The sequence below is a fragment of the Anomalospiza imberbis genome, chromosome 3 (genome assembly GCF_031753505.1).
Source record: "Anomalospiza imberbis isolate Cuckoo-Finch-1a 21T00152 chromosome 3, ASM3175350v1, whole genome shotgun sequence".
NCBI lineage: Eukaryota > Metazoa > Chordata > Aves > Passeriformes > Viduidae > Anomalospiza > Anomalospiza imberbis.
The window spans coordinates 79,351,324-79,377,404 of record NC_089683.1 but is presented as its reverse complement, the minus strand read 5'-3'; the positions used below and the strand labels follow the sequence as shown (position 1 = coordinate 79,377,404).

The 26,081-nt window shown below is 35.5% G+C and overlaps 1 protein-coding gene across 4 annotated transcripts in view; it reads left to right on the top strand.

Moving 5' to 3' along the window:
* CRIM1 (cysteine rich transmembrane BMP regulator 1) overlaps positions 1-26,081 on the top strand; it is a 173,758-nt gene that overhangs the window by 137,216 nt on the left and 10,461 nt on the right. For all 4 annotated transcript variants that reach the window (XM_068185332.1, XM_068185331.1, XM_068185334.1 and 1 more), the window contains 6 exons: positions 609-737; positions 12,179-12,335; positions 14,923-15,044; positions 19,060-19,269; positions 23,701-23,916; positions 25,634-25,855. In XM_068185332.1, the coding sequence (XP_068041433.1) occupies positions 609-737; positions 12,179-12,335; positions 14,923-15,044; positions 19,060-19,269; positions 23,701-23,916; positions 25,634-25,855 (1,056 nt within the window). The remainder of the gene's footprint in view (positions 1-608; positions 738-12,178; positions 12,336-14,922; positions 15,045-19,059; positions 19,270-23,700; positions 23,917-25,633; positions 25,856-26,081) is intronic.

Genomic DNA, 26,081 nt, shown 5'->3' with positions numbered 1-26,081 from the left:
GTATACTGTAAGAAGTGATGTTTTCGGTAAATAACCATGATAAATGCTCTCCAGAGATCTTTCACATGCAGTGCATCTTATATTCCCTTTTGCTATTCAGAGTCTCTTCTGCAGTAAATTTCAGCAGAGATGATGTTATCCACACAGAGAAAGATTTGACTTCTGAGTTACATGTTTGATGTGCAGCTTGGTAGTATAAATCAATGCAGCTTTAGAGAAACTCTGTTCAGTTCGTAAAGCAAAAAAAATCTGCATGAAGTTTTGATTAAACACTTCTGGAGAAAAGTAGGCAAAATAAATATTAGTTTGAAACTGCATGAGCAGGAAAGCTAATTTCATAGTGAACAAAAAAACAAAAAGTGGTAATTATTTTCTGTTTCAATACTTCAAATATTTTCTGCAGCTTTATGCTGTTTTTGTTGAGTGTACATCATTTTGAAACAAAGTCTGTTTATTGAATTTTTTCTAAAGTACCCAGAATATTCATCAGAAACAAAAGTAATTAAAATTACTCTCTTTACTATTCGATTGTATATGAATTTTTGTGAACTTAATTAAAATATTCAAGAATCTCAAATTTATGTGGTTTTTTTTTTTCTTACCCCCAGAACCAACGTATATCACAATAGGTCCACCCACCTGTGAGGTTTTGGTGAACTGCACTTTGACTGAAAAAGACTGTATCTATAGCTTCAAACTGGACCAAAATGGTTGTCGCATTTGTCAGTGCAAAACTAGTGAGTATGCAGAAATACGGTGGCTTCTACCTTTTATATCAAGCTATATGTGAAAATGGTAGTATGCTGGTTATTTCCATTCATAATGTTGATTATATGTTGTGTTTTATAGTATGTGTGTGCTTTATAGTTGTTCATCTTTAAAGAATTGGATCCTGATTTCTGACATGGCTTGCTTGCTTAAAATGTGTCTGGAGGAAAATGTACAGTGCTTGACTTTTGAGGTAAAAAATTAACAGCTGGCTAGAAAAGGTAATAATTTGGGACCTAATATCCATATAGACTTTGAGAAGTCTTATGAGAATTCCACATTTCATTTTCCTCTGTTTACAAAATTTTAAGAGCGTCTAGGTTTCTGCACTTCAAAAAGTCCTATTGCTAAACAGCCTATTTTCAACTTGGATTTTTTGGTCAAAATTTAGATTTTGAGGATAAATGTTCAAAAATCATATGCTTGGGAGTGGGTGTTTGTATATATGCAAGTATATCCATACTTATATTTATTTCTATAGCATATTCTTATATTTATTTTATATACACATATAATATTTTAGTTAGAATTTTTGCAGGCTTTAACATCTATTTCTTCCCAAAGGAAAAACACTGTGCCTTGTGAAAACTTCATGTGTATCAAGAAAAACATTATTTTCTATATGTGTTTCCTTAAGACTTCCGTGTTTATAGGTGAAATATAAATCAGTATCAGGTTGGTTTTTGGAACTGGCCAACAAAGGACACCTGTGGAGTACTAGACTCAGCTTGCAGGATGCATCTTTGTGGCTGCCAACCCAACCTACGAATGGGTTTAAACTCTCTTTGTAATGTTATTGTATTTTTTCAGCTTTCTTGAAGCCTATAAGGCTTCCACAACCAAAGTATTACTCCATTCTTCTTCTTTTGGTTTCAGTCCACACTTTCTAAACCAATATGACTATTGTAGGGGTCCCAAGTAGAAACAGTCAAAATAAAGTTCTTAAGTAGTAGAAACTAAAGAGCTTTAGGAATGCATGGTGCTGGAGAGGACATCTTAACAAAAGTAAACATATGGCAAGCCATAACATTATCATGGCAATACAGAAATAATACCTTTGATTACAAGTTGTATTCATGGAAGGATGACTTTCCTTAGGTTACATCCAAGCTATCGCATACTTGCCTTACTTCGTTCTTCCTCAGGAAAACATTATAAATGTTAAGGTCTGCTTTTAACGTTGTAATTTGTTTTCCTTCTCCTTCTGTTATTATTAAATTCATTGGGGAGTTTGACACAAAGAAGAAGATGGACATTCTTGGCAAGTTTCATCATCTATGCCTGTCCGTGCAGTCCTTCTCTCCAGTTTGGTGCACTGCAGACAGACCACTCCAAAGGATGATTTCTTTTGTCCTAGGTTACCAGACTGCATATGGACACAAATCACATCTCAGGATATTCTTGCTTAGAGTATTTCTGATTGAGTAGTGCATAAGAACCTATTCAAGGGAATTTTTCTCTTGCCAGATTTGCTTGAAATTTTCTTCATTTCACCATAGCAAACTGTCTGAAGCAAAGTTAATAGTATCATTTATCATCTCTTTTTTCAGTTAAATAATGTGACTAGTAGATTGCTTTAAAATCTCAGTCATTTAGAAAGAGGAGACCTTTATTTTCTAAGAAAGTGAAGAAAAATAATAGCTTGGAAATCTTCATCTTTTGGTGGTTATCAATCAAAATAACAGAAATTGAATTTTTCTTTCAATAATGTCTGTCACTTGCAAGGTTCTCCGCTGGACAAAAGAGCGTGTGAGAAATGAGAAGAGAGGAGTCTTAGGTCAGATATGCTGAAAATGTACCGTGCTAGCTCTCTGTGTTTTGAGATCCTATGTACTTTAATGTCCAAACCCATTGAGTTATATTTTGGTTCTCTTAAGGACCTCAGAACATGTGTTATCTTTAGCTCATGTAGACTGCTGTGGACTTTTGGGAACATCATTATTTTATACTGCATCCACTTGCTTTTTGCTGGTCTAAGCTGCTCAACAATCAAATTTAATTGCCTCAGTAAGAAAGCCCCCGTGCCCACACTAACATTTGAAGTCATCATATCCTAATTCTACTAATCTATTTCCAATAGTTTCATTTTTCGTTAATTTAACTTTAGATAGCTCTGCTGGAGGTTTGTTATACTTCAGTTATTTCAGCCAAAATAAAAGCAAAATGATAAAGTGGAAGAACATAGAGTGAAGGTGTAATTTGTTCTTCTTTATTACCTACATTTACATTCATATTGCCAGAAATAAGTACACAACAGGTTTATTTGGAATGATTATGTAACTACAGTATAATGAAACTTGTTTGGTGCTTCATTGTATTTTAGTATTAAGTCTATCCCTCCTCATTCAAGCCAACTATGGAATGAGAAGAGGAAGGAAGCAAATCAAAACATTGCTAGAATATTATTGTAATGGAAGTAGTTTACTTTGTCTTTTATCCTTCTTTTCATTTCTACAGTGAATGCAAAAACATGATTTAGCAACATGCAGTGAAAACATACATGCTGTAAAGTAAAATAAAATATTTTTTAAAAGTTGCTGAGCCAGACCATAGTTGTTAAGAGAAGGGAGAAAAAAAAATGCTAAGCAAAGAGTGAGCATAGACTTATGTGGGAAGAAAGTTCAGTAAGTACACATGGAATCACAAATGATGAGGGAGAAAGAATGATCATACTGACCAGAAGCATCTAGAAGCCAAAGCAGCACTACATGACAATAAAAGGTAAAAAGTAGAATCCAGAATCTAGGAAGAACTGCTGCAGAATACCAACAATAAAACTAAAACAAGTAGGAAAACCAGGAAAGGCATTAACAAAAAAAAAAAAAAAAAAAGGTATAAGATGATACAAGAGCAAAACACAAACAGAAAAAAGTAAATAAGAAAAAAAACTGCAGTGTGCAGCAATTGCTCTTGTGTTTGGAGTTTCTGGGCCTTTACTTTCATAGGGAGAACTGGAGTGGAATGAAGACTAAAAGACTAATGGCATATTAAATAATGCCTGCTGATTGAAGCAACATAGGATTTAAAATCTGATTGGTAGTTGCTGCTGCACACAAAGCTATTCTTTGGCACTCGTCTGCAGTGCAGGCCTTGTCTGTTCCCTGGATTAGTTTCATGGGGAAAAAAAAAAACCTCTAAAATCTCTCCTGTAACTGAGACTAGTGTTTTACCTCAAATGAATCGAACATGTAGTACTCTTCAGGGTATAACTGTGAGCATATATGACTTTAATATTTTTTTTAGCATTTCAAATCTTACTAAAATGGAATTAAATTAGAGTGTTGCTGTCAATTTAAAAAATTGTTTGCATCATTTAGAAGGCTTATATTTGCAGTTCCAAGATGCAACTGTCATCCAGTTTCATTAATTTCAGACTCCTTATGGAGAAATGCAACTGGAGGAGGCTGAGATGAGTCATTTTCCGTGCACATTATAATGCATCACCTTCCACTTTGTGTCATGGTCTCTTCTGTCTGTCAAAGCAAGTCATGCAATCACTATTCATAAATAAGAAATCTTGGTATATTATGGGTTTGCACAGTCCTCTCAACATGAAACCACATTTCCCCAAAACACATCCTATGGATACACATAGAAGTAACTTTAGAAGTGTTGGTACCTTTTCCTCTAATGAGAGCAACTAGTTTTTTACCATGGAGTTAAAAGGAGACATTATCATTCAGTCTATACTAGCACACACCAGAAGCACGTTCCTCAATATTCTGACAAGTCACACCATCTCCCTTTATAGCTGATGGGAAATTCCAGCATGGACTTTGGGTTTGACAATGCAGGTCTTTATTTAGTTGTGTAGACATTCAAAGGCAGGATTGGTAGGTTTGAGCAATGGTAGGTAGGTTCATCTACAGGCTCTCTGTAAATAGCAACAATTAAGGCTCTGAAAAAGCATAGGGACTGATGATGAGAAAAAGCCTAAGAAAACTTTGCAGGGACTGCAGTGAGAGAACACTTCTCAATTCCTCTTTTTTGTGTGTTAATTCTTCAATAGTTAGAGTCCTAACATTTCAATCTTATAGCCAAATTTTGAATATTTCATTCCTGTATTTCTATATATAATCCATACTCAGGGACATGTGTTCTCAACACTTAAATTCTCTCAGTGTTAATTTTTCCCATTTAAATAAACTTATTTTGTGTTTATTTTTGTGTCAAACTGAGGTCAGACAGTAATTGCATACTAATCACACAAAATGTTCTTCAGGAAATGCAAAATTCCTGGAAATAGTAGAGTAAAATATAAATTAGGTAACACTTTTTCTGTTTTAGTAGCAATTGTCTTCCAAGGTTACTTTGATTTCACAACAAATTCCATGGAAAATAAAAGTTATAAAATAAATATCCAGGTAATCTTTCTTAGTGCTAAGGAGAGCACATTAGATTTTTGAGTAATTCTGTAAGACATAAAAAGGATGTCTTATTATCCTTCTGCAGTGATGTAAAAGGGAATAGCTATTACAGGCAAGACTTCAGTCAAGGACATACAACCATAGAAAAATTAGGATGAAACACGTTTCCTAAAAATTTAAGGCTCAGATCAGAAAGAAAAGTACATATTCTTGTAGAACAAAAGTAGTAACTCTTAAGCACACGTGCAAGATAGTGGAAGTGCTCCCTGAAGAGGATGGAATTATGATAAACAACTCATGCCAAATAAATATTATCTGTATTGTCACTAGAATGAGTCTTTGGCAGGATCTCTGAAGATTACATTATATTGAAGTTAGTGCTTACAATATATCTAGTGCAACAGAAGCAGATAGGAATTTCACTTGGCTTGACTTGTGAAAAAAGAAAAATCAGTGTGCTTGAAGCTTGATCATTCTACAGTAATTCCACCTCTGAGATATCACTGCTACAATTTCATTTTCATGAATTCATGTGTTGTATGAGAATCCTAGATTTGTTTAGAGCACATATCCAAGTGGTTAATTTGCCTCAATGGACTCACAAGATGATTTATTTAGACAGGGTTTTCTAGCATCACAGAGCCCAGTCCCTTCATTTTTTTTTCCAGCTTTTGTGAATCATGATTTAAGTCTAACAAAAGGAGGGAGGGTTAGTGTGGATCTGTGGAGGCAATATATTCAGAGAATTCCAGTTACTGTTAAGTAACCTAGTTTTCTCCTTCATAAATTTGCCTCCCCAGATCCCCACCCCCGAAGATTAAGCAGCAGTAGCAATCCACACCGAGAGGACGGCTGAGGAGTGCTTAATTGTAAAGGTACTGTGAAACAGTTCTCCTGACATGATCTTTCCTCAGCATCGAGAAAATAATACTGGTAAAGGTATGTAGCTAGCTTTGTGTAGCCATGCTACAAATTTGTAAAAATGGACACCAACCTAAGCCAAGTTGAAATACTGACATAATCCTTGTCATGTATCTATTAATATTCTCTGGCAGTTGTTTTTTTCATCTGTGAATTACAGGACTGAAAACTAAAAGTATTTCAATATAGAATGCATTTTCAAAACTTTTTAGAGTAAGATGATTTTCAGTCCTTATGATACAAATATCAGTGTGTTCATATGTAAAGTAATATATTGGAAAAACACAAATATCCCAGTTTAAGAGCCTAGAGCTTTTTAAATACCATATATATGCTGGAAAAAAAATAAAGTTGTTGTTTTTTTTAAAGAGGTGGAATTGCAATCAAGCTATTAGAAATTCAAGCAGAAGACCCTTTTTAGAGCTAACATGCAATTGAATTTTGTTTCTTTTTAGAGGGTTTTTTGGGCAATATTTTATAACATTCCAAATATTCATAGGTTCATGTGAGGTAGGGATATGAGCACTCTGAAATCAGGAATAAATCATGCATATAATGGCTTGAATTTAGGATAAAGACTTGTGATTCTTTTTGAGATGCATTACCCCTGAGATGCCATACCTGAGAAGGAGAGGTTGCATTGTATCTGAAATACTCCACTGCTAAGTTAATTCTGCCAAATGCAGGCATTGCTAACATATCATGGGGCAGAATGTTTTTGTTGTCCTGTTTGCAAGGTGGGACCTCGACTGCAGTAGGTCACATCAGTATGTCAGCTGCTCTTACATGCTGATTTTTAAACGTGCTTTTCTTTCCTTCAGCAGCCAGTGACTCAGTTTTATAGATATCAGACAGCCTTTTTAAACTAGAGCTGATGGTAGTGTTGAGAGTAAGATACTTACTGGAAATGAATTTTAAAACACTAGATCATTTGTGTGTAGCATGCTCACCATATCTTTGTAATCATCAGTTCTCAAGATTTTTCTTCAGTGTTATCCCATCCTCCATATCCCAAAGAGATACCTCTTAAACTGTGTAATGCTTTTCCGAAACTCTCCGTATTTGTTTTATTATAGTCTGCGTGTATGAAAGGGTTTGTAAGTGTGTGGAGAAAGTGGGGAAAGAAATCACTGTATTTGAAATGAGTTTATGGACAATGGTGACCAGGCTTAAATACCTCACTAATATCTGTTTGTTAATAATTCATAAATGGGTTTTTTTGGAAGACTGACTCATCTTCAGCTGTTCTTTCTGCTTGTATTTGTCCAACAGCATCGCATTAAATTGATCTAAATGAATCCAATAATTTGAAATTTCCATATGCAAGTCAGTGTATAATGTTTTTAATTGTATCAAACTACAGAACAAAGTATTTGCTAGTACTGCAGTCTTTAGAGGACTCAAAATCTGTAAGCAATAGCTTTTGCCAGTGTGGTGAGGACTAGTGAAGACTGTGACTAGATTGTGAGCTACCAGCTGGACCTGTTGGTAACTGGCTTTGCTGCTGCTTTTGCAGTTGTGGTTGCACATAGCAAAGAAAGATGCATAGTCTTGTTGGGTGGGTGGGATTCGCTGCTATAAGTATTTAGTGCTTGTTAGTCCTCAAGTGAGTATTAGTTCTAAGCAGGAGGACTATTTAATAACATCATTGGTTCAGGACAAACAACCTTTCCATATTTAGTGTCCTAGCCTTCTACTTTCGCATTTTATGTGATATTTCAGCTCATGTCACATTAAAAAGCTAAGTATTTGTTGTAAAACTACAATTCTATGAGCCTGAGACATTGAGAAACACATTCATCTTTTCTTAAAGTCATGGTTCATCGGTATCATTGGAATTGTCCAATATCCTGCATCTGAACTCTGAGCTTGTCATGCAAATTGTTTTCTGTATTGACATGACCTTATTGACAGTAAATGTTTTATAAGAAAAATGAATGAATGTGTTTCTACTAACCATGTAGAACTCTATTCTACAGATACTTGCCTAAGCAACACAATGAGAGATGTTTTCCCTTTAATTAATTTCCTGTTCATCATTTTGTTTCTGTTTTAGTCTTCTACCTCCTATCTAACCATCAGTTTAGTTCCCTTTGTGATGTTGCTCTAACAAATCAGTCACAAAACCCCAAAAAATAGCTTATACTATTTGATCAGAAGCTTCATCCAATTCTGTTAGAGTTGCAGTCACGTGCAGGTGCATAATGCACCTTCTTGTCAAACTCTGAATGGTAGTTTTCTTCTGCGTTAGCTTTTAAAATATTTGCTATATCCTCATTTCAGCCTGTCTGGTTGCCTGATGCACTTTTGAAGCAGTTATTAGACCAGGTAGGGCTGGATCTCTTCTCTGCAAATACATTCATGATGTGAGATTGTTTCCTCATGAAATTTATCTAAGCAGAGGTGGAAAACACCCTCAAGCAAATACTCTCTTAACATTTTGTCATAATAGATTTCCTCAGTTCATTGCAGTTGACTTTCATAAACTAATGAACTAGTTCTCCTTGTTCTTCAGTATGTGTCACTTGAAATGCAAAACCTTAGCAAAAAATCTGGTTTTACTTATCTTTTCATAATGAATTAGTCATTATATTAGTAGTGATAAATTTAAAACAATAGCTAAGGCTATATAAAAATTGTCAGGATGACAATTGTATACACTGAATTTGATCCACATATGAATATTTAGGTTTGCAATCTTTTCAATCTTTTTCTCTTCTTTCTTTCTCTGATAGCTATGCTTGGCTTTGTGACATTGGTGATTCACTTAATTTTCTGAAAAAAGTACCTGGCTTAAAATGCTGGACTATGCTTTTCATCAGGCCTGTGCAGCAGACATAAACTCTATGTACCAGATGGTACTTCATTTAGAGACTGCCTGTTGTTGTCATGTTTTTAATAATGTTTCAATGGGAGACATTTAGATGATTAGATGTAAATTCAGAAAGCAGACCAGAATTCACATCCTTAATTTTGAGACGTTTGAGTACACTAACATGTTAATTTCAGTAAAGACCATCTTATCAGAATTTAATTTTCAGCATCTTATGAGCAGACTGTGAGTGAGCAGAGAGCAGAGGTCTGTGGAGTTTATTCTGATCACCTCATACATAACATTGACATAACACTAGAAAGTCTATACAGTAACAGTTGTCTGCACTGACTTCAGCAAACTTTCCCTTTATGTTTGACATAGTCAGACTTTTGATGATTTTTCATATGCTGTTCACTGTCTGTTCCTGGGAGGCAATGGTGATTATTAGCCACTCACCTCAAGGCTCTGAAGAGCTTTTCTTTCTTGGCCACTTACAAAATGAAAATTCTTTTGAGGATAACTCACTGTATAAACTTGGGATGGGACACTTGGGATGTCTTCCTGCTTTGTAGCACTGCACTTAGACACCCTGAGCCTTTTAATAAAGTCTGTTAACTTTACATGTAACAAACTTGTTTTTCATCTCTGAAAAGTAGTTTTACTAGCCAAATCAGAGCAGAATAGAAGACTGAAAACAAAGTATTCAGCTGTGGGACTCTGAGTCATTATTTTGCCATCTTCTATAACTTCGTGGTCAAACCTGGGTGTTGTATTTTGATAGCTCTCCTTAACAGATAACCTGGAGACAAATAAGATAAAGAAATATGCCAAGTAAAAAAAATTCCTTTTTTCTGTTTTTTTAGACTTCTTAAAATTGTTATTTCCAGCTCTTCCTATCACTTTTTTAAGATACCTTTTTATTTCTGCCATACCTTTGCATATGTACCTTCTTTTTTCTTCACCTGTCTTAATGATCCTACTGTTTATAGACAGCCATGTAAACATTTCATTTCCCTTACAAAATATGCTTCAGAAAAGGAATGGTTCTGCTCACTTCAACCTGTGCATTTCCAGGTTATTCACTGCTCAGATCAGCTCTAAGCATCTGCAGGAGATGATCATAACTTACATTATATCAAAGGTCATTACTTGACTTAATTCTTTTTGGAGATATCCTTCCATACATCCTATCCTTCTCCATGCATTCTTTATGAAGTTCAAGCCTAGCTTTAAAAATTATGACTACCCTATAAAGTCTTGCATAATGAAAAGTTTAGTTAATTTTATTATCACTGTGTTTTGCTAGGGAAAAATTCTGTACAAACTTCCTAGTATAAAAGCTCATAAATAAAAAACAAATTCTCATTATTTTAACTTGCTTCAAGAAAAGTCTTTGTATTACATATAACTCACTCTTTACCAGAGAAAAATACCAAAATTTCCTCTGCATTATAATGTTTTAAAATCAGCATTAGTGGCTACATATTAAAAAAAATTAGTATTCTTTGTAGATCAGCCTGACTTAATCCTCCAAAAATGTGTAAAACTTCATGAAGATCTTTCTATGTGTGTTTCTGTCTAAAGCAAGAACCTAAAACCAGGGCTACCCATTGCTGTGCAAAGGTTCGATCTCACCAAGAGGAAATGCTTAAATCTTTTGGTATCAATTCTCTACTTCCAGACACAATCTCTAGAGGTTATGAAAGGATCTGGCATTTCTTTTTCTGTATTCTGAAGGGCAAACAACCCCAAACATGTACACCCTTTTTGCTTCAGACACCAAATTTGCATAAAAGTGGAGAAGTGAGAGCCATGACCCTGATTATTTTCATCCTATTTTAACTGAGCAGTGTTGTTTGGAATAAGGAGATTCTTACGTTGTATTGCACTTGCATACCCAAATTCTACCTCAGATGTCAGCAGTGAATTTGCTGATGTTCTCTGAGGTTTTGGTCTCATTCTGACATAGTATGGAACATGCCTTCTTTACCAAATGAGCATTAACTTGGTACAATAGATAAGGAAACACATGGCTTAGCCACATGTAGTTAAGTCAATATTCTGGAATCTTAAATGCAACATAAAAAAAAACCAGAAGAGGAAACATTTAAGTAAAGCAATATTCCTTCTGTAGTTTTCCTTCAGTAAATTGCCATTTTAGAGAATAAGTCAATATTAATAACTGATCTCCTCTTTGGAAAAACCCTGTCCCTAAATGTTCATTCCCCTGAAGGAAAGTGGTCTTCAGGTCTCAAATGAGGAGCACATCTGGAAGAATAATCTTCAGCTGACCTCTGTGCAACCAATACTTCATAGTGGTGTGGATGTTCAAGCTAGAGATCAGCCATCCTTTAAATATCACACTTAACATCAGGCCTTTGGATATCACCCATCATATTCTTCTATTGAAGAATTTCAATTATATTTCCCTCTTTTTCTATTTGATCTCACTTTGGCTATTGTAATAATGGCAATTTCTTTCCCTGGTGTTTTGCATCCTTAGTGTAAAAAACGCCATAATTTTCTGTTTCCTCTCACCTCTGCAACCAATAAAAGAACATTGTATCCCACAATATGCTAAGAGTGGTCTTTCTGGCATTTCTTCTTTCAAGAAAAGCAAAAAGAAACTGATCAAACACAAAACAGTAAATTACAATGAGAGGGGATATAATGACCATTATTTATCTCTGTACCAGAAAAATTGAAATGCCAACAGTTCAACATCTTCCTAATGCCACCACAAGGGGCGGATGAAACTTGGTACTGGACTTCAAGAAACAGATCTTTTAGTCTAGCATCTCTAGTTATATTTTTAAAAAGCAGATCTTAATCAGAGATAGCAAACAGCATAAAGTTGACAGCAAACAGCATAAAAAAATTTTTAATATATCCCACCTTTCAGTACTTATTTAAAATAAGTAGAAGAGAAATAATGATGACCTATATTGAACAAAAGCCTACCAAACCTATATAGTGTGTGGCAATTATGTGTTATTTTGGATGTGTTATTAAAAGCCAATGGAGTGATGGATGCTGGACTCCATTAGCTGTGCATCTGTTCATAAAATCATGTTAGTTTGTGGTACCAGGTGGTACTGACAAGAACTGATGAATCCCGTAGTTCATACAGTTTGGGTTGTTACTGAAGAATTCTGTCAAATATTTTAAAAATAGGACAGTCTGAAGGTAAGGCCTAGCAGTATTAAGAAAGTGACAAATTGAAAGGGAGCAGAAGGTTTAGTGTGCTGAGGATGTGTTTGGTGTAAGCAGTTTTCATATTGTGATAAGCTGCATGTGTCCTTTGCAGGGGAGGAGCTGTGCACCGGCCTCATTTCGGGCTGTTCCTTGGATTGTTCCTTTGGCTTCCAGACTGACGCCCACAACTGTGAGATCTGTCAGTGCCGGCCGCGGCCCAAGAAGTGCAAACCCATTGTATGTGACAAGTACTGTCCCTTTGGATACTTGTACGTATTCTCATCCTGAACGCACACTTAATGCAATCCCCGTGTGTACGGAAAATACGCAAAAGTCCAGGCGGATCTACTTGTGTTTGCTTTGTGGCACAGCAGGGGGAAGCGTAGGAAAACAAACGGCGTTACGGATGTGGGAGTGCAGTATTCTTCAAAATGGATTTTGATCAACAGATTTAGAAACAGAAGCTCAAAAAACAGCAGATTATAAAAGGAAAGCAGTGCTTAAATTTTTTTGAAGAATTTGACAAGATGAGAAAGCTACTTACAAGTAATGCTGCTTACATGCAGCTTTTTGAAATTCTTTTGGCATGCTTTGAGGAACTTCCATTTTATAGCCCATTTATTTTATTCCAATTATTATCTAATATTCAAGTTTCTTTTGATATGACAGCAGACTAGTTTTAGTAAGACATTTTTGGTAACTACAGGATTTGTGAATCTTATCTATGTTTTTGTAAATGCATTCAAAATCTGTATTTGTGGTGGACTTCTTTTTCCATAAAAGTAAGTATTTGTGGTATTTATTCAGTTGTGAAAGAGGTGATGAAAACTGAGTGGGTCTTTTGTCACAGAAGTTTCTTAGTAATTAGTTGTGGTGGTATCTCTATTTATTTTAGCAGTTAATTTTATTTTGTATGGGTTCATTCCATGTTACTGCCTGCTTTTCATAATAGTTTAATTTCTACCTCATGACAGCAGATCTTCAGATAACATTCAAATGTTTTTGGCCTTTTTTTTTTAGGATTTTCAATGGCATTTGCTACATTTGCAACTCTTAGTTTTTGATAGTGATACTCCTTAAATTTCTGGTTCATTCTAGAGTTCTCTTTGGCCCTAGTTCATAAATGTTGCAGGCTTTTTCATAGCCATTTTTACTGTGGTGTGTCCTCTTAGTGCACTGAGTAGTAAATGAGAGAGGAAAACAAGGGATTTCTAAATTAAGGAGTTAATAAAATTATCATCAGGCATGTTGATTTCAGGAGTGGCCGAGACTTGTCAGTTTTGCAAGTGAGAAAAAGTAGAACCAGAGGGAAGTTAAGAAAAGGAATCCTGTAAAGAGCAGTAATTTTATTCTTTATGTGTCATGAGTTTAATATATTGACCTACAGAGTATAATTACAATTCATGTATGTGATTTTTCTACTTAGATTAGCTGAACCACACTCTTCTTCCCTTTTTTTTTTTTACTCAAGTGTTCTAAGCAGTGTTATTAGAAAATCTATGTGAACTATATAGCAAAAGCATTTTGAAAATGTCAGCACATTTTGATGGGCATAATATGGAAGTTGTAAGATTAAGATGTTTTAAAAGGAAGTTCATTTCAAGCTGATGCCAGTGTTTTCAGGAACCCTTTCTTTAGGATGATTTTTCCCATACATTTTTGTGCACCTGAAAAATAGATGAACTTTAAACCTTTTTAAGCTGTTTGGAGAATAGTTTTCAATTTACATTCCGGGTTTATATACAGAATATAACTTTATTATGCACAATGGCCGGTATTTTTAAATGATGAATGTTTAATAAAGTCTTCAGGTGATTTTTTAGAAATTGGAAATGAGCACTCTAATCTTGTCATTCTCTACAAAATATGTGAAAAATTACACTGAATTAATAACATTTAAAGATATCTTCATATGGAACTGTTTGTAATATAAAGGGCTAAAATTGTGGCAAGAACTACTTCAGGATTATTTCACTTTGAGTTTTACCTTGGTGTGAAAATTATTTAGATTTGAGGTTGTATAGCATTTTTGTTCAGTTTACTGCTACTGTGCTATATTCTTTTTTTAAATACCATATATTTGTCTTCCAAGTGTGTTGTGCTCTTTAAAAACATGGGGTGTAATGGAGGACAAATCTATTTTAATGTAAGCATTTAGTCACAAATAGGACACAAAAGAATATTAAAAGAAAAGTATATTAGAGAGTGAACAGTTAAGGAGTAATCATCATATTTGTGACTTTTTTTTTGACTGTTAAAAGTTAGTAATTGGAAATATTGAATTGGTGCATCTTTAAAGAAACTAAAATCTTTTCATAACTGTGAAAAAATCTGCTAGATAAAGTTCACTGTTTAAAAGCTCTACACAGTAATGGAAAGAAGCATTCCTTTTGATGGGATAGGAATACAGAAAGTCTTTCATTCTCCACTCTACTGTATTGCAATTTGTTATTCTCAGCCTTTTAACTAAAAATTAAATAAAGTTTTCTACAGCTTGAAGCCAGACTTTCTAGAGATTTACATCATTTATTTCTCCTCTATCCTCCTAGATCATGTTCTATAACTTCATATGTCTATTCTTTTCTTCACATATCTATTCCAAAACTATGATTATCTGCTTTTGTGAAAAAACACAAGGAAACATTCAGCATAGGATCCACTGAATGGAGGGAGCACATGCCAGGGATGGAGCCCATAAAGCTTGTACAGCCCATAAAACCACTGAATCTAAGGGTGACAATTAAAAATAATTTTCCTTGCTCATCAGTCACTTCCTTAGGGGGGGTGCTCTTGCTTTAAAGATGTAGATATTTAAAGTGACTTGCTGACCTTTTACAACTTACTTTGCTCATCTAGGAAGAACAAGCATGGTTGTGAAATCTGTCGGTGTAAGAAGTGTCCCAACCTGCCTTGTGGTAAAATCTGTCCATTGGGCTTCCAGCAGAACAGTCATGGCTGTGTTGTCTGCAAGTGCAGAGGTATGTGCCAGTGCATTGCCACCTCTAACTACAACTTGTTTTCAAAGCAGGTGGAAACCAGGCTGAAAGAAAAGCAATACTGCACAGAATATTTACAAACTGAAATACAGTAACTGGGAGGGAACCAGTTCAACATTGCTCACATAAATGTATTGTTTTGCTAGTGTTTGTTATTATCTATTCATCTGGGCTTCAACAGAAAGCTTCACCTGCTTTCATCTCCCACTACAAAGTCACAAAAAGTTTGTTATCAGTAATAAAATTAATTAATTAATTTAGGTCAGGCTCTTAATAAGCTCTTAATAAGCAACTACTAATAATAAGCTAATTGAGTGCATTTTTTTCAGTAGTGATGTTCATCTTGCCTTCTTCACCATTGCCTTTTCTTTACAAACAAGTGTTGCATTTGATAAATATCCAGTATATCACCTAAAATTGGAGTGCTGTTTCTTGGATGCTTTTCAGGCAATCTTAATGAACAATGAGTAAAGACAACAGCTGCCCAGAAGAAAGGACTTGGTATTCCTAAGCTAACAATTTCATACATGCCACATCCCAAACCTGTAACCACCAAGTTCAAGACAGATATTGAGATCAGATGTTCATTTGTTGTCTGCCATATACTTGTGCTGCTTTCAGCATGTTTCTTCCTCACAATATTTTCAGGTTATGTTTTGTATTAGTCTGGGTATCAGACTTCCTTCATTGCTCATCTCCATGTGTTGCATTTAATAACTTTTTGGTTTTGCTCAGTGTCTCTCTGATCCTACCTGCTTTTTCATGCTTGTTTTCTTTGACTCTTACTTGTGAGTTTTGATTTCTAGCTGTAGTCAAATAAGTTTGATTACTTTCCCATTGCTTTATGTAATGACCCTATTATCAACTTTTTGCTATTTCTTCTGCATTAAAAAAAATTATAAAATGTAAAAGAACAAGCTATGGGAACATAGCACTGGAAGAAAATATATGAGTTCTTGAAGTCACTCTCCTGTAGTTGAAGGCAAACATGCAATCATATGAATCAAAAAGATCCAACGTTATTTTTTTTCTATGTAATATTATACACTGCAGACAGTTTAAGAAACTTTCAGACTTCTAGCAAAATAAAAGTTGCAATGTTATAGACATATTTTGCAGATGTGAGAAGCAGAGATTTCATTGACATAAGCTACGACCAATATATGACTTTTACTAGAAATTAGAATTTTAAAAATTAGGTAAGAAGGTAACTGCTGAATAGCGTCCCATTGAGATAATTTTTATCACTCAGCTTGTCATTTGTCTCCATGTTCACAATCAGAACACTTTTCCTGATTGTCATAATGCTGTGACTAAATACACACAAAGTGTTCTCTTAGATGTACCGTAATTGCCTCCCAAACCATAAACTTTGGTCACAAATTATGTGTATGCACACTCTTAAGTGTTCTCCTTAACAAGTATGGATTTTAAAATGTGCACAATTACTTAGTGAAATTAACTTATCCATCTCTAAGTAGTATTTACTGTTGTCATGATCATAAAGATACCAAGCCATGAGCATATCACTTCAACATCACTTCATTTGCAGTTTTGTCAAAGAATTATTGGAGCAGTCACCAGTATGTTCTGGGGAAAATGTTAGTCCTTGTTAAAATTTTGACCCAGAATCCTTAAATAAGAGGAAGGTTGGGTAAATCCCCTGCCTGTGAATTAGCTCCACTTTCTAAATTGCTTCTGCTAGAAATAGCTTGTGCTAGGATTAATAGAACCATAGAAGTACAGGCTGGAGTAGTACTCTGACAAACTGAGAGTCCACTTCTTTACCCTTGCATAAAATAGAGTGTATCTGGATAATCCTTGACAGATGTTTGTCTAAGATTTAATTTATTAAGAATCTCCACTTTCAAAAGACACAAAAAACTAGAACAAAACAGAAAGAGAAAAAACCAAACCTTTCTAAAATAGTGTTTTCCTGTGGTTAGAAACATATAACATTTTAAAATTAATTTTCTAAAATTACTGTCTCCCTTTATACACATTGAACTGGTTACTCCTTGTCCTGAGCTTAGCAGATATGTGGAGCAGCTAAGCACCATTCCCTTTAGAATTCTTGCAGTATTTAAGGGGTTACAACTGGAGACATATAAACATTTTTTGGGTGAGAAATGGGGTTCTAAGTCAAACAAACCCAGTTACTGCAGTGTCTCGTCACTGTTCAAAAATTTGATACTGTGCTTAAGCCATAGTAAAATCTTCAAACTAGTAGAAGTAGTAGTTCTGTATTTAAATTTACAATATTCTTGAACTTGTGTCTTATATTGAACTTGCCTCTTCTGCAGTGGTATCACACTACACACTTCCTTTCCTTGTGAACTACTGCATCTCAGATCACTTCAACCATACCTCTAGTTAGCTAGTCACTTCCATTTTGTATTTACACATTAGATTTTTTCAAATATTATCTTTTCTACTAATTGTTTTCACTTTTCAATTTTTAATTACAATCTCAGTTCATGAACTTAATTCTGAGTACCTGTTTATATATGTTTCTCCAAATTATGGAGTGTACTTTAGAATATTTCAGGAAAAACGTCTGATTGCTTCAGACACCCTTTTCCCTTGCTAAATAAGCAAAGTCTTACTATCTAGGACTTCTGAATGTCAATAATAATTTTAATATAGAGAAGTATTCCAGCAATATTAATTGAAATCATAATTTAAATACTTAGATATTAAAGTATGAAAGTATAGTAAATTGAATTTTTTTCATAGTATATCTGTTCATGCAACAGGATGAAGTCTGTTCTAAGAAGTATTTTATCCCTATGAAGCATTTTTGTTTAGTTCACAAAATGATATACTAATGTAACTTCTGTGTATTGGCTTTCTATTCTGATAATGTGCCTCAAAGTAACTTTGTACCATCTGCTTGTGAAATCATCTTTGATAGATCTGTAGATCTGCCACAGCTGAAGAAGTGCTGACCTACATACTAGCATACAAAGAAATAAAAAAACCACCAAAACCAACAAGCAAAAAAGCTGAATACTTCCTAAAATTACTTGTAAACATTACTACTTCTCATATGTTATCCTTTTTTAAAAGAAAATTAAATTAAGAACTTATTACAAATAACCTTATATATATGTCAGCAGAACATTGTTGACATACCACTGAAAACAAGTCAGTTCACTGACAAACTGCTCCCTCATCCTTCATCGTAATAGTGATATGGATGAGGGAGTGTTTGGCTCTAAATTCACTCTGCTGATTAACAAAGAATATATTGAGGCTGAATCCTGCAGCACTTAAATACCCCTTAAGATACAAATGAAACTTTATCTCCCTAGGCCAACTGCTTGTGGGTTCTGACAGAATGCAGTAATGCCACAGTCTAAGCTACTGTATTCCCATTTCAGTAAAAGCTAAAAGAAATTAGGGATGAAATTCTCATCATTCTTTTCCAAATACCTCATTCATTGTAGTAATATAGACAAATAAATTTTCACAGGAAGTACTTTATGGAATATTTCCAATATCTACCATTACCCTGTTAGCACCTGATTGCAATTTTTTATCATTTGCAAAATCATCCAAATCTCATTTAAATGTTTTTATATTCTACTTGATATCAGATACATTATAGATAATCTAATGTGCTATGGTATTTAAATATTTCATTTTAAATATGCTTCATGCTATCTGTAATTTCCCTCCATTGCATTTCTCCCTTTCTTACATTGTTTTGATGCTACTACATTTCTGGTTGATTAAAAAAAGTATAGGTTCAACAAAAGGAAGTGATTATATTTTCCAAGGAAATACTGCAGGAAATTCTACTATATCCTATTACCCCCTTCAGTGTACCTTTTAATTGTTTCCTGTGTGTTACTTTAAGTGTAAATTATAGAACTGTTTTTTACTTGGTCTTATATGTGCTTTAAAAATAAATGCAGTCCAGTCACAAAGTTGGTGTTTCTTCCTAAGCAACAGATGCTTATCAGGACATCTCATTTTTCTTTGGTTTTTACAGAGGCAACAGCTTCTCTTATGCCTCCTGTTAAAACAGGCTCTTGTCTGTCCATGGATGGGCACCGTCACGAGAATGAGGAGAGCTGGCATGATGGCTGCAGGGAATGTTACTGTCATAACGGACGGGAAATGTGTGCCTTGATCACCTGCCCCGTTCCCAGCTGTGGCAACCCCACCATACATCCAGGGCAGTGTTGTCCATCATGTCCAGGTAAGACATGATTTCTTCTACATGCTTTGTAATCAAGTATCATTTCACTTGTGTTCTGTTTCTTAATACATGAAAATAATCTCATGCATACTTCAGTAGTAGGCAGAGATGAAGGTTTCTATGCCCTAATGTAACATGATGAGTTGTCATTAAGTTCTCAGCTGTGAAAAATGGGAACTTACATATTTAAAGCATATGCAAGTTGTGGGTCCTAACATGTTAGTCTTTGACACATTGGAATCTTTAAACTAGTAAAAGTTTCTAGTCTGTTACCTATAATAGCGAGTATTGTAATAAGCCATTACATTTTCATTTTTGATTTTAAAGTGCAGTTTTATTAAAATGTATCTCCTGATATATGTTTTGCCTTCCCTCAACAATGTACACAAACAGATGTCTTAAGTAATTGAACATTATGATTCTGTGTTCTGAGGGAAGGCTCCTATACCACCAGCAGTAGATTATTTCAGTACTTTCAGTGGGAAGGCCAAGTACAATTTCTGTTGCATTCCAATACCATTTTAATAAGTGTTAATATGAAAAACAGGTATGAAAAAGTATGGGTAGAATGTAAGATTAATGCTCTCTGTTTTCAGAATTATTCCTACAGTATTTTATGTGCTAAGTAGATTAATTTGTAATACAGTGGTATTCTCTATGACTTTATTGGAACTCATATTAGAAGAACAATGAGGCTTATGCAGCTTCTATAAATAGAGAACAGCATGACAGTACTGGCAGGATATAAGCAATTATGAACTTTTTCTATTTCTTTGTAAAGAACAGGAAATCCTAGGGGCAAAATAAGCAGATCCTCTTTCTGAAAGTGGCAGAGAACAGTGCATCCTCCTGGTGATCTTAGATAACCGATCTCTTTAGATTGCTTAGACAAATGGTGATCTCCAATCCAGTTCACACCTTGTGGTAACTGGAAAATCAGTAAGTCCCCAGAAGGATGGAAGATTCCAAAGGGTCTTTCAGCCTTTTCACAATGATTTGTGTAGTATTATATATATGTATATGGATGGGGGCAGGTTAACATATCAGTCTTGCCTTCTATAAACAAACAAGATTCAAAATTTAAAATGTATGGTGGTTGTTCCAATTCCAGCAATTCTCTTGTTAGGTCCCCAAGACTCATCCTTGACTTCATTCTATTGTCAGCATACTCATTAATCTTGATTTACTGAATATGAACAGAGCACCTCAGAGCATTCAAATAAGAGTAATGGTAATTTTGGTCTTTCAGCTGGCCAGCAACTAGTTCTTTGTGTATGGAGAGTGAGTTTGGGTAAATTCATTCACAAGCCTAATGCTGAGTTTGTGGAAGAAAGGTCAATATGAAGTTAGCAGAATCTATTATCTCACACTATACAGTTCTTGTGGATGAGATCAGCGTTTGATTCTGAGCACCAGCAATGTTGGTCTCTTTTATAAAAGAGCAGTTGCTTAGCCAGCAGTGTTCATTCCTTCAAGAGGGTCTGCATAGGTTTCTCTGTCTGACATTAATCCTGCTTTCAAGCCACTGGTCACCTAGTTTCTGTGTAAGCAAAGTCATACCTGGTGTAAACTCTTACAATGCTTGGGCAGATACAGCATTTTAAAGATGGCATAAGTATAGGGATTACTATGGCCAAATTAGTCTCAGTGTGGGTTTTTTCCCCCCACCGAGGTCTTGTATTTGTTAGAAATGTAATTGTGATTTTATTTTGCAACATATTGATTCCCCACTGATGATGTTAAATATATCATGGTTTTAAGTTGTGAGACTGAGAGCATGTCACTGTATGGCATGTATCTACCATGAAGTAATTAGCAGTCCTGATGTACTGGGTTTGGAATTGCACTCTTAACCTATCCTCAGGGAAGTGGCAGCTTTCAGGGATCATTTTGCAAACTGAAAAAAAAGGTGTGGTTACATTCAATTCCACATTTAGTTAGTTTTCAGCAGAGCAAGATATACATTGAGTGCTAAAACGTGCCTTATAATTACGTATCTACATATTAAGAGGTTTATATGGATCATCACAATGCTCATAAAAATCTCAAGGTTTCCTGTAAGGTTTAAAAGCCATTAATTGCTACTGTTCCATAGAATCATGCTATGTAGAAAGTGTGTATTTGTTTGACCAATTGTTTCTTGAGGTGATGTAGTTGCACACTTGTGGGACTTTAGTTGCAGTGATACATCATTATCAATGCTTCTAAGGGAGCTGTAGGCAACATATACAGCAGTGCTATCTGGTTGTGCTTTTTTGATCAGGAACAGTAATGAGCAAAACAGGCCTGTGACTTTGCAGAAAATTAAATGCAAAGGAGATGACTCAGAAAATTTCCAGAAAATCTTAGTATTGCCTTTGCCATGATGAGTTAAGATGCCATTGCATAACATGTAATATATTGTTCCAGCTGAAATAAAAATCTAACAGTGACAAGGCAGCAGGCTAGCAATCTGCAAATGCTATTTCAGGTAAATGCTGCTGAATCGTGTATGTGGTTCACAAATGTAAGCAATTGGAAAAGCATGGCATAAGCAAATTGGTGAAAGATAAAATAATTCCCTGAAAGAAAAGCAGAGGTGTAAGATCAGCCAGAGTCAGCTTCCTTGAGTTCTATTGATCATTCTCCAGAAATCAAAACAATTGAGTGGCATTTCCTCTAAGTGGCAGTGTCACTGAGCAAAGGGCACAAATGCTGTTCTCCAGATAGGAACAGCAGTGCTAGAAACATGAAGAGAAGTCACAAGCACTTTGTGGGCCTTGGCCTGCCTAAATGACTAGAGGAGCTGCTGTACACTTAATTTTTCTCTCCTTAACCATGATACTTGGGTTAGGATGATGTTCAAATTAGGCATCTTTATAATGAAGTAGGAGAGAGGCATCTTCAGAAAGTGGTTTAGAGATGTAGCACAATTAGCAATAAGTCACTTTTTTCTTCTCCTCCATTCACCATAGGAAACCTGAAGAGGTTCTGTTCTTAACAGAGGCACCTAACTTAGCTATCTAATGTTAAATGGGTTGAATTCAGGCTGCAGGCCATCACTTATAAGCCTGAAGCTTCACTTTATAGCCTGTAGCTTTCAAACTCATGGCTTCTGCAGCTGAAAAAAAACATGGTGTGTGAGGCATCTTGGTATCTATGTATAATGCATGGAAAAAGCTGGTGGAATCACTCTAGGTCCAAAACAACCACCATGGTAAGTAGGCAACTATTACTGCCCTTATTGCCCCTAGTGTGGGATAGGCTTCAAAGGATTTTAAGCAGGCTGACGATGGTGGCATAACCTTTTCTTGATGGTAAGTGCTTAAGCATTCAAGGTACCAGATAGGTTTCTTTATTTATCTTTTAAAATATGGTATTTAAATATTTCATTTTAAATATGCTAATGCTATCTGCTATTTCCCTCCATTGCATTTCTCCTTTTTCTTACATTATTTAGACACTACTACATTTCTGGTTGATTAAAAAAAGTGTACTGTCAACAGAGGTGAAAAGTTCCTCCTTTTTTTTTTGTTTTTGATACCCTAGAGGCTGGAGGACACTCATGGTGAAAAAGGGAAACAGTTTCAGTTCCTCCCTTAACATGAAAGAGGTCAAATTTGTTCTCTAAATGGCCAGGGTGAATCTTTTAGCCAGGGATGCAGAGGTGATGTAATTAATTGTTTGAAAAGAAAGTAAAGTTCATTTGTTGAGATACAATTACTGGAAGGATAAGGCTACACATTGTGGCATTTCACTGTGGCATTTCCTTATATCTAGGTGGGGTTATTTTCAAATATGGCAGATAATTTTTTTTTTAATGGAACAGTGATGAAGCACTTCCGCCGATGTAAGTGCTTATACACTTTTAGGGGGCTGGGGGTGGGGGCAGGGGTGGATTCTGTGTTTTGCTTTTCCTTTTCTGGTGGGTTGGGGTTTTGAGGGGGGGTTGTTTGGTTGGTTTTTTTTAATGTACCATCTAATGATACAGATGATATAGGCACATATCTGTTGAGAAACTTAACCTTTACCTGGACTTCCTAAGTCCCAGAGGAGAAGCTTACTTATCCATTCTTTCAGGAACTGTATCTGAAGTTAATATTTAGCAGTTAAGAAACTGTCTGATCATTAGAATTTTTCAGAAAATAACAGTTGTCTCTTGGAATTCCCAAATCACAAATTAGTTTGTATTTTTCTGAAATGCCAAGAATGCTTGAAGTTATCTCTGATTTATATTAACTAGTCTTTATTCATACCGATTCTCAAATTGTTTCTTGTTTATATATTTCCCATTTTTCATGAGATGCAGGTGCCATAAAGTCAAAAGAGCTTCATTAAGCATAATTTATATATGTATTTTCAATAATAACAGAAATTCTTCATCTTGTGTGCAGTTGTTAATTATAAGATTCACAGTTGATTTTTCCTCTCTTTCAATTCTGTTTTTCCCAGATGAAATATTAGTGCAAAAGCCAGAGCTTACCAGTCCATCAATCTGTCATGCTCCTGGTGGGGAATACTTTGTAGAAGGAGAGACATGGAACATTGATTCTTGCACACAATGCACATGCCACAGTGGACGTGTCCTGTGTGAGACTGAAGTCTGTCCGCCCCTTCTTTGTCAAAACCCCACCCGCACACAGGACTCCTGCTGTCCACAGTGCCCAGGTATGTGCTGACATCCCGCTTTCATCAGAGCCCTTCCTTGATCTGAGGATGTCTGATGTTTCAGTATGAGAATGCTTCAGTGTGTGCTCAGGTGGTTGTTGTGGTGCCTTTGTTCTTCAGCAGTTTGGAGTGACAGCCTGCAGTTCTCTAATTCAAGTGCAAAACTTGATGGTGTGCAAGAGAGATCTTACGAGTAAAGGGGAGTTGTGGCCCTGGGCTTGGAAAGCCTTGAAGGCAATGTAATAATGTAGGGGTTGTGTAAGAACCAGGATACTTGGAAGGTTTATGAAATATGCACTCCTTTATGCAGACATGCAGGATTAGAGAAACTTTGAAAGCAGTCAAAGTGTTGGGTAGATACAGGCTTCTTTTTCTTTCTACACACCTTGGTTTCTATGAACCTTTTTATTATTATCTTGCCTATTTGGGATTTGGTCTCAAAAATATTTCTGTTTGCTTTTACCTTCACATGGTGTCATTCTGATAGTCATTTCAAGGCAGCTGAGTAATATCAAAGCATTCCAGCCTGGCAGGTATGCCAGACTCCTCCTAGACTGCCTCACAGTGTCAAGAAGATAACAAGATTTGCTTTTCCCCAAGGAAAGATTTTCAATTATAAAGGAACATAAATTCCTATTTTACATAGCAAATGGGGGAGTTTATTGCAGTGGAAATTTAGTACAATCCTGTGAATTGCATGTAAAGTCACTAAGAAACACGTTTATACAAACCAAAAATTAAAAACTTACTTTAGGAAAAAAATAGAAGTTAGGTTTTGCCATTAGGTTTTCCTACAAGGTATTTGTTTGGGTTTAGGTGTGGGGCTTTTTTCCTGACAAAATATTTTCAGTAAACAAGGTAGCCAGTTCTCCTGACTTACATTTTTTCATTATTAATAATGAGCATTTGTTTACTTCAAAATACTGTTTTGGAGGATCTGATCTTCCCTCACTGGCTATATAATAAGCTTAGTCTCATAGCTTAATGCAGGTAGATTGAGAACCTGATCTCAGTGCTCTTATGAATCCCTTCTTTTCTTCTCTTTTTGTTAGTCCTGTTTCTTGACCTGTAATGTCTGTTAAGGTACAGCTTCATTGCAGGAATATGTCTCCTCCATGGATGGCCTGAGAGTTAAAGCAAACCATTGGCATCAGGCTGAAGCATGATCAAGTTCCATTTGTTTCTCAACAGCTTATAATTAGCTCATTTAAGGCCACTAGTGAAGGTGCCAGCAGCATAATAGCTTTTCACTTTGCATCATTCAAAGTCTTGGGCTGACATGGTAGTAGATGGGATTCAGGGTTTAGATTTAAAATTTAATCTCTCTTGTTTGACATTAATTCCTATACACCATGCATTTTAGAGCGTTCAGAGTCACTTTCTGAGGGACTACTTCTGATGGTGATTGTTTTTCTCTTTGCTCTCTTTTTTCCACATTTTTTTTCTTTTTTTGTTCCTTGCTTTCTTTTTTTTTTTCTTTTTTTTTCTATTTAGACCAATAAAGGTCTAAATAAACATCATGCTAGAGCATATCATGAGGTCTTCATCCCATATAAGAACTGAAGAGACATGAGGCTCTGTCCTCCTAGTTCTTCTAAAGTAGTGAGCTAATATGTAACAATTCCATTGTGTTCTCCAAGACTGAACCCTCTGTTAAGGAGCTCTGAGAGAAGTTACCCACTGTAAGTTAAATAACCTAATCTGTTTATATTTACAGACGAGACTCTTCAGCCCTCTCCATCAAGCAATGAGAGCATGCCCAGTTACTGCAAAAATGATGACGGAGATATTTTTCTGACAGCTGAGTCCTGGAAGCCCAATGTCTGCACTAGCTGCATTTGCATGGATGGTGTGATTAGATGCTACTCCGAGTCTTGCCCACCAGTATCCTGTGAGAGACCTGTTTTGAGAAAGGGACAGTGTTGTCCTTACTGTATTGGTGAGTGAATAAAATTAGTTGTGAACTTGCTCTTTGCTTCTTGGGAATAAGACAAAAATTTTATTTCCAAACTGAAATGCTTTCCCTGAGATGCAGTCTATGACACCAGTTTGAACTGGAGAGTGAAGTCTGCATAAGGAGCTTTGAGGATCATGATTTATGGTTTTTAGGTAGAAGAGCATAGAGATAAACATCTAATTTGCCTACAAACTCAGAGGCCATCCTC